The sequence below is a fragment of the Coffea eugenioides genome, chromosome 2 (genome assembly GCF_003713205.1).
Source record: "Coffea eugenioides isolate CCC68of chromosome 2, Ceug_1.0, whole genome shotgun sequence".
Lineage (NCBI taxonomy): Eukaryota > Viridiplantae > Streptophyta > Magnoliopsida > Gentianales > Rubiaceae > Coffea > Coffea eugenioides.
In genome coordinates, this window is record NC_040036.1 from 19,956,239 (window position 1) to 19,966,175 (window position 9,937).

The window sequence follows — 9,937 nt, forward strand, 5'->3', positions numbered from 1 at the left end:
ATTCTTCTGTTGGTTACAATAGCTCAAGGTGCAAAAGCAGATACTATAGTTCTCCTTACAACATGTGTTGCTTTGTCCTCATAGCAGGCTAAGTAGCCATAGTTAACAATGTAATAGCTAGTTGGGTAAAGTCCCAAATCGATCTCTACGGTCAAGTTGAACGTTGACGTGCTGTATTTTCGTGGGAAATGGATTGTTGTTTGCACAGAGGCCTTTATGCCTGACGGGGCTTCAACTGTTGCATGACATGTGCATTTTGCATCGACCACATTAGTCGACACCCTCTTGAAGGTGTAACTGGTAGTATTTGTATTGTTTAATATGACAATGAAAGAAGGGTATTGAGATCACATTGGATCTTCTTGTGATGGTCCGGAGCTGTTTTGTCGTGGAATTCAGTGCGCACACGCAGTTGATGTAGTCTTGAACCCCTATATCATATACAAGGCCAGGATCCATGGCCTTGTTAGGATTAACATGTCCTCCACCGAAGTCCAGAGGGGTGCCAGCAACTCCAGTGATGATGTCCATGATTGGATTATTTGCATTGTCAAGAATATCGGCAGTCGTCATCATTACGGAGCGGATTGCAGCAGGACTGCAGTCCTTGTGTGCAGCTTTCAGCAATTCAGCTATGCCTACTATGTGAGGGGATGTGCCGGAAACAAGTGCATAATCTGTAAGCAAAAAGTCATCTCCAATTGATGCACTAGCCCTGTTGGGCGCCCATGCACCCCATACATCAACACCAGGAGACAAGATATCAGGTTTTAGGATCCATGGTGCATGGGGAACAGGCCCTCGTGAAGAAAAATCTGCTACCTGAGGAGCTGGTTTTGTTCCAAGCAAGGTTACCTGGAACTTAATGCTGACGGTAGGATTTCTAGATTTTATGATGTAATTTTTCACCAAATCTCCATCCCTCGGGTTTAGTGTTACAAATGGCTTGTCAAAGTCTTTTTAACTCGTAGAAACTGCCCAGAATCAGAACTGAAGATGGCTCCGGCAGCTCCAATCCTATACATCTCGAACAATTGTTGGAACACTGATATTTCATCATTGAAGTCACAGAAGATGTATTTTCCTTTAACATCATCTGGATTCAGGGTATAAGAGTCGCAAATTTCCTTGCTTATATTACCGTGACAATAATAAATAGGAACCCTGTCTGCTAGCAGATTTTGTGGATAGACTGATTTTCCAACTACTAGAATTTTTCCATGTCTATGGTGCCTGCTCCCACCGTGGTGATCCAAGGAGCTCCATTGAGGATAGTGTAGGCATGCGGGCCTCTGTTTCCTGCAGAACATGCTACAAATATGCCTCTCTCAATTTCCGAGGAATTTCTGATACAAGTATTCAATTAGTTCGGACTTGTTTAGTATTGAATTGGGACCAAGACAAACAAAGTTGTTCTAGCGAAGAAGCCCATGCTTCTTTTGTTGAAATAAGGACAAATGGTTTGATTCGACATTTCCTAAGAATTGACTTGGTGAAATCTCCCATTTCATATATCGTAAAAAGGAATGATCCATCGGGTTCGGGATTGCTCTCTGATAATGGATCAGATTGCACCAATATCAATCCGTTTTCTTCCATTTATGCAAAAGTTCCCACCGCAATTGGGTCTTCATAAAAGGGAGTACTGAAGAATCCTAGAGACAATGACAAAAGATCAACTCCATCTTCAATGGCTTGATCTATGCCAGCAAGGGTGTCTATGGCTGCTGCATCACTGGTGTCGTTAAAAAACTGGACTTTATACATGGCCAGTCTGGCCTTGGGGACCATGCCTGTTGCTGTTTCATTGGCACACCCAAAATGATTAGCAAATGGCGCTGCACTGCCAGCAACCGGGGATGACGTGTGGGTTCCATGGCCTAAGAAATCCCTGGGAGAATTGTAGTCATCAATTGTCGATATGTTGAGCCCTGCTTGTCTTATCCCCTTGCTAAATGAACGAGCTCCAATGAGTTTCTTGTTGCAGTTTGAAGGGTTAAACGAAGTTCCAGTTTCACAAGTACCTCGCCAGCAGCCTGGCAATGGGGGCATCCCAGCATCACGGAAGCTAGCACTTTCTGGCCATATACCGGTGTCCACAATGCCTATTATCATATCATCGCCATCGCCAAGGTCAGAAACAGGCCACAGTCCCGTTTGTAGGCTCAGTCCTAGAACCCAGGCATTTTCATGCTAATACAAGTTTGAGCGTTATGGATAATGACGGAATTGGCAACATAGATTTACCAAAAGTTAAGCCCATTCTAAAGAAATAGTGCAAAAAATATATTAATTTTGGGGTGGGGAGGGGAGCGGGATTGGAAACTGGGTGCGTTTTCTGTCATGGTTCCGGGCAGATTAGTGCTGCTCAGAGAGGTTTATCTCTTTGATCTATGATGTTAGAACTCGGAAGATGACATGCTCATACGACATTTGGTTTGAAGTTCGAGTGCAGTCAATGACTGTTAAGTACGAAAAACAGGCGGTACGAATTTCGCTGCTGGTCAGAATTGCTGCATTTTGCAGGATGATGTGTTATTCAAATTCATCGATAGAGAAACTGTTTAAATATGATCAAGGATGTTTGTTGCTCAAGAGTCAAAGTAGGAAAAAGGAGTTCATTACGACTTTACTAGTGACGGCGGAAGCATTATGCTTCCATAACACGAGAGAAGGTGCATTCTACCTCCCAAAAGAATCACATATAATGATGCTTCTTTTTAACCTACAAGTACCATGCCATTGCCATTTGACATACCAAGAAGGAAAACTCAAACAAAGCTTCTCAACAATCTCATTGTTCCCCAAAATTGCAAGGGCGTAGCATTCTGAATTACCATTTGCATCAGAGGTAGCCCTAGAAATCAATATAGCAATGGGGAATAAAAAAAAACAATTGCAAGCTTCTCCATTGTCCGCGACGTCGCTAGCCGGTTTAGAACAGGATAATGCTCGCACTCGTATGAAACCAAGATGTCCTTCCAGCTAAATGAATCACTGCATTTACCACCAGCTCACAACTTTGTGAATACACAGTGCTGTCTCTTGCCAAGGAGCTGAATAAAAAGTCTCAAATAGATGGTAAGTTGGAAGGAGACTGTGGAGAGTTGAGTAGAAAGCTTCTGCTACAATGAGACCTAGATGTGCTTGAAGAAGAAGCCAGGCACCTTCCATCCCCACTATGAAAGATTCCCTCACCCCTATGCAGTTTACTGCTGCTCATCCTTCCGCTTCCATTATACTCTCCATCTTCAACTGCTTCAACAAAGCTGCTGTGCAATGGATCTGCACACTCATATAAAACCCTCAGGACCTGCTTGATTGAAGGCCTTGCTTGCCCTTCCCTCCGAGTGCACCATCTAACAATTCCTACGACAGTTTGAAGTTGATCAAAGTCGAAAGCATCCCCAATTCTGGGGTCAACAAGCTCAGTTATCGGTGACTCTGATGTCATATATGCTTGAGACCATTCTACCAAATTTTTGTTGTCCTGTATTGCTCGTCTTGCAGTCAGCAACTCTAGTAATACAACCCCATAACTATATACATCACTTTTTTCTGTAAGCTCTTGGGACACTACATACTCAGGATCCATATAACCTATAAATTGTGCAATATTTATGCACATTAGAAGTCACATAATTCATTGCTTAATGAGGGAAAACAGCATCCTTCCATTTTTTTGTCTTTTTCAAAAACTTTGTAGACAGAGAGTACTTTCTGACCTGGAGTCCCCCTAATATCTGTATTTACAGGTTCAAAGCAAATGGAACCATCTTTTGAAGCATGCGCAAGACCAAAATCTGCAACCTGAAAGACAATGATAATTAGCCTTAAGGTCAGAGATGTTTTTCTGAAAAGATAATTGAAAGGATTGTATACGCATATTCCTTCAGTTGAATATATTCATATAGTAAAACTCTATGGAAGAGAAACCTGAGAATAAAGAAAAAAATTATAAATTACATCTAAGCAACATAAAAGAGATCAATTTTGTATTTGTAGTTGACAAAATACCAAAAAAGAAAATATTAGTCATTGCGTCTTTCAGTTTTTTCTTCCTACTCTTTTTTCTTTTGGTTTGTAGGTCTGGCATTGTGTTGCACAATAAAAGATGTAAATCTGAAGGAAAAGATTTTGGGCCCAAAGAACAAGGACTTGAGAGAGACAGACAGCAGAAAGGATAATTTCTTTTCTGAAAATGAAAAATTCGGCATTGAACTTCGGCAGCCTTTAAAACGTAACAAACTAAACATAGAACCAGAGACTGAGCTCACATATTTACCTTTGCCACAAAGTTCTCGTCAAGTAATATATTGCTTGACTTGATGTCCCTGTGGCACAGAGGGGGATCACAATAGAAGTGAAGGTAATCCTGCAAGCAGAGATGGAACCATAAGCTTTGAACAGAAAATATGTCAAAAATAAACGCTCTTAAAACTTCTAGTAACTTAATTGACTTGTTCACTATATCAGCACTTGATAGAAATTACCAAAGCATTTGCAACATCAATGGCAATCTGAATTCTTGAACGCCAGCTAAGGGGAGTTTTATCAGGACCTGAACACAACAAATTCAGAATGGACAACAAATGAGGAATAGCTCAATTAGGTTTATGTTTTCAGTTAACATTGATCAAACTCTCAAGATGGTGTTTCCTTTCTTGCTTAACGATTAAACTTCAGCAAAATACATTTTCAGGAAATAAGGCCATACAGTGAAGATGATCTTTCAAGCTTCCGTTTGCCATATATTCATATACAAGAAACCTGCATAAAGTTCATGGACTTCCAGGTAAGCTGGCACATCTGACTCAACTACAGCCTAAAAACTAAAACCATAAACATGTCCTTATGACCATAAAATTCAAGAGAAAAAAGGGAAAGATAGGGAACACGTATACATATTTATGTGAATGAGTAAACCTCTCTTGTTTCTCAATGCAGAAGCCTTTCAAAGCAACAAGATGACGATGATGTAGCCGAGCAAGGAGCTCTATTTCTCTGCAGAACTCATCCTCTGCTTGTTCTGAGATTTTATTCATCCTTTTTACTGCTGCCACAAGACCACCCTCAAACTCAGCTTTGTACACTGTGCCAAATCCTCCTTCCCCAATTTTGGTGCTAAAATAATTTGTTGCCTTCTTTGTATCCTTGTAGCTGAATTTTCTGAATGTACAGGGAGGACCTGCATATAGTTCAGCCCATCCAACAAAAGAGGCAAAAACCCGGGAAGCTGAAATTACACCTTCTTATGCCACATTTTGGAGAATATGCAAAGGAAAAAATGATAAATGTACCTTCCTGAAGCTTCCTTGTAGGATGGTGAAAAACTTTTGGACAGGTCCTATCAAATGTATCAGAAGAGTCTAGCTCTTCGTTTTTTGTACGGATAAGAAAGATTAAGACAGCTAGCATCACCAAGGCCATTACGGTAATGGCAATGCCAATACCTGGGACCAATGTCAGGTGGTAGGGGTGGCCTTTGTCCTTAAGGGGTGCACTCAAGGAAAGCTGACTTGGGCTGCTAGCAGGAACGGGTGGACTTGGTGAGGTTTGTGGAGACAGCAAAGGAGACAACACTGAAAATCCAAAATGCAATAGAAACCAAATTTGATTTTGCATCAAATGTAAATTGAAAGTACAATATGTGATCTTCAGATGAATATGCGATGTAATTAATAGGAATAGATATCCAGCATTTAGAAAGTATTTCAGTGATTAAGAATAACTTAATCCAGCATTTAGAAAGTATTTCGGTGATTCAGAATAAACTTAGTGAATTAATGGAATCTAAGCCCATAGATGATGAAGCAACAAAAATCTCAGACAAATAATTCAGACTACAAAATTCACATTCAACTGGCAACTTATACATCTGAGATTAACAAGTCTAGATTAATTATATGCCACAATGATCCAGGTGGAGGTTATTTTCAACGATCTGAAGAATATTCTGAAAAATGAAAGCAAATTTGAAGAAATAGACTGGACATGGTGGCGAAAATGGAAGCATGGTGAATTGCATCATCTCATGACAAATTCCCAAAGGTAAAAGTGGGGAAGGAAAGGTTTAGCTGCTGAAAGGAGGAGGATTAGCATATAGTTGGATTTTTGCAATACCAAACATGCTCTTAATGAGAAAAAACAATATTGTCATTTGCATAGAAATCCTATTGTCAAGAAATGTGGCTTTAACTCCATTTGCTCTTCCGTATTCCAAGAAAGGGCAATCTGTCTGGAGTAAAATCACCTCAGATACACCTCCAAACAAAAACAATGTTTAAACATTGCACACCATCTGCCACTGCTATAAGTAAATTAGACACCAAAAAGCCTTACAGGTTGAACATTAGAAACCATTATTGACACGAGATGCAGATATTGAAATATAGGTTATGCCAATAGCACCATCAGCAACCCAAAAACCATCAGATATGGAAACTCTCCATTCAACTCATTGTTACAGAATTCTTGACACAAAGAGACAGTTTTGAAAATCAATAATAAGAAAATAAGATGGAATAAGTTTTCATTAGATACAGTATAGACAACTACATAATTTATAATTGGCCCATACCTGGAGGGATAAGAATTCCTTGGACCCCAAAAAAACAGCTTGCAATATTAATACTTGTCACATTATCAACTTTGCTTGCAAGAGCCACAAAGGTTGCATCCCTGCAAGTGCTCAAGGTCATATTATCTGCTGCCAGACCAATAAGATTTCGAAGATACAGAATGCCAGAATTTAAACACTTCCTGCAGTCACTTTCCAATCTCAATGGCACTCTGCAATTTTCTTCAACATCTGTAAACTTTGGAGATTGTAGCATCTGATTAACAGTTGTTCGACCTTGGCAATCATAATTAACAGGAATTTTAGTCCCAAAGCCACAAAAGACAGTTGCATTTCTTGTTACTCCATACAAATCCAATGTTGCTGATATTGTACGGAGGCAGATCTCAACTGAGTCCAGACTAACCCCTAGATTACTTGTCAGATTTGCATATCGAGCAACAGAAACAGCAATTAAGGCATTAATGTAGCGGCAACAGTTCCCTCTTTCTTCCTTGGTGGAGCAAATTGAGGCCGCCGGTGTAAAGTTAGACTGACTTAGATCTAATGGGCAATCTGCAAAAATATCAGGACAAAGGACTATATGAATTCTTGCAAATCAAAATTCTTGTCAGAAGTTGTCTCAACTTTTAAGATTCAGGTTCCTGATTGTATTGACTGGGGAACATAATTAGAGCAACAACCAGAACCAATTTTGAGAATCAGATGAGGTCTAGAAGAAGTATAGCAAGTCAAAATAAAATCCCAAAAATATTATATCTTTAACATAATTCTTAACTGTCAAAAAGGTCATTGATGCAGAGTGCTTCCATCAGAAACTCCTACCTTCCTCTCTCCTAGAGGATTGAAAATGCCCTGACCTTCTCCTAATCAACTAGGGAGCTACCCTTTGATGTTCCTAAACTGCTCAGTTTTCTTGAAGATGTTTGGTTGGCAGGCTCCAGCCAAAGAGATTTATTCGGATCCAGTAATGGAAAATCCAACGTCCTTTATCCAAGGCCATCTTTTTCCAAGTTGGAAACATAGTATGTTAAAGAAAATTTTGAAGGCTTCTTTCTTACCAAAATGGCATTTTAAGAAGAAAAATTCATCTCAAATACCAGGCTTTCCAGGAATTAAGCATCAGCATAATGTTTTTAGTTCACAGCATTGCAAAGTCGATCAAATATACAACCACAGTGCTAATCCAAATAAAAGAAACCTAAAGTCTTAACGGAGACAAGATACAGAATACAAAAGAGTCATTTTCTAAAATGACAAAATCGGCCAAAGTTTCAGCTTACTCTTAGTATTAGAGCTATAAATTCACCCAAAACCCTCCAGCTAACTACCTGACCAAACATGCAGAACACCATTACTGTTTCACCTTTGACAAGGACAAACAGTTTTTTTTTTTTTTGGAAACACGGCCAAGTTCAAGCCACCCTCTTCAATGTATTGAGGGACTGTGGCTCACCATAAACGAATGAGAACAGAAACAGAAAACACTAATTACCACAAATTCCAAAACACAAATTCGCAAGATATAAAATTGACAGCTTGCTATAATTTAAAGTTCACAGTAGCTCCCAAATAGAAAGTCTGTCAATCTAACCCATAAAAGACCAAAGAAGGCCCAGCTAAGCAGCATACAAGAGCAAAGCAGAGAGAAACAGAGGAACAAACTACTAACAAAATTTTGCCCCACAAGACCAAAACACTAGTACAGAAAACGCTCTTTTGAGTAAAAATAAACCGAAGAAAGTTCTCCAAGGAAAGGAGATCAGTGACATACCCACAAAGGGAAAGAGTGAAGATTGGAGAAATGGATTAGCACTTAACACTTACCAGAATTGACCATTGTTAAAGAACACGGCATCTCAAGAAAAAGCAGCAGACCGAGAAAGATGACCAGCCCGTGTAATGCCATAGTGTAGAAAACTGGAAACTGGGAGTGGACCCAAAAGACTTGGGAGGATGAAGAATGGTGCTGCTGAGGAAGAGTGTGATTGAATGCGATGTGAGCAGTGACGTGGTTTAGCACATATTTGGACAAATACAACAACACTCCTTGGATTGCTCCAAAAATATTGCAATGCAAATTGGCAAAGGCACTCAAGTCTTCAGAACCCTGAGAGGTGTCAATACCAGTGTGTGCAACTTTTGACTTGTTTTAGACTTGGTTAAGACTGAGCTGAGCAGCAACCCCACCAACGTCTCTCGAGTCCCTGAGCGTTATTGGCATGTTTTCCCCTAGTTCTGGTTGTTTAAGCATAAAAAAAAAACCACACCAACAATTTATAAGACATTTGGTTGGAATCCATGTTTGGATTGCTGTTTTCTAAGTAAAAAATTTTACATCTTTCGTAAACACATTTTTCAATATCATTTTCATCTTACGTATATCAGATCGATACAGTAGATTTTTCTATAAAAATTTCAAGAAAAAAATAATCCAATGCAATAAGTGAAAGGATTTAATTTCTGTATATAAGATCGATACAGTATATTTTTCTATAAAAATTTCAAAAAAAATTAATCCAATGCAATAAGTGAAAGGATATAATTCCTGATAATCCCACCCGCCATTATTAAAAAGAAGAATAGTAATAAAGTACTAATAATAATGAAATGTACGTGGATAGGTTTAGGTTATGGTTTGTTTGGATTGCCCTTTATTTCCCCAAATATATTTGCTTACATCATCATTACAATTTCCAATACACCTTTTTACCTTTCCAATTACCTTTTCATCTCACATACATCGAAATCACAAAAAATGCTACAGTAAAAATATCTCAAATAACTTACAATCCAAACAAATTGTTATTCCTTCTCATGGCCAAAAACTATTATAGAACTAATTTTGTGGTGGTACCACCCCATCTTTTTTTTTTTTTTTTTTTACATGCTTGGAAAGTGAACACCCTAATAGTATCCATGAATTTCTTCGATTGAATGAACTTTGATATCAAACTGAAATTATTACTATCAATTGCTTAGGAAAAATCAGCTAGAATCTCTTAAGAATACGACACGAGGCCAACTTGGAGTATGGAAAATGGGCTATATGACGATTACGATTTTTTTTTTCTGCGTTTAATTTAAGAGAAGGCTTCATACTTTACAAAAAAAAAAGTGAATCTATCGTGGTGGCCAATTAATTTATGTCCCTGCTAACAAAACGGAATCTTGGACACCTTTATCAAATAGCCACTTTATATCATAAAATAATACTCCTAACGAACAGTTTCTAGGAATTGCAATATATTTTTAAATTCGGGCCTATTGAGAATTCGTTCGATTACGCAAGGCTAAATAGTAAATACATGAACATGATGAGGAGAACCCTCGAAGGGGATAAAGGAAGCGGGGTCC

At 38.8% G+C, this 9,937-nt stretch overlaps 1 protein-coding gene and 1 pseudogene across 1 annotated transcript; both read right to left on the reverse strand.

The window, feature by feature from the left end:
- Positions 1-9: 9 nt before the first annotated feature.
- On the reverse strand, positions 10-2,756 carry LOC113759132 (annotated as a pseudogene).
- On the reverse strand, positions 2,605-8,642 carry LOC113760307 (probable receptor-like protein kinase At1g49730). Its single transcript, XM_027302862.1, has 9 exons — positions 8,408-8,642; positions 6,581-7,135; positions 5,301-5,582; positions 4,927-5,188; positions 4,718-4,770; positions 4,494-4,561; positions 4,286-4,375; positions 3,726-3,810; positions 2,605-3,600 (listed from the first exon to the last, which is right to left on the reverse strand). The coding sequence occupies exons 1-9, from the start codon at positions 8,487-8,489 to the stop codon at positions 3,071-3,073; spliced, it is 2,007 nt and encodes a 668-aa protein (XP_027158663.1). The 5' UTR covers positions 8,490-8,642; the 3' UTR covers positions 2,605-3,070.
- Between the last annotated feature and the right edge of the window lie 1,295 nt (positions 8,643-9,937).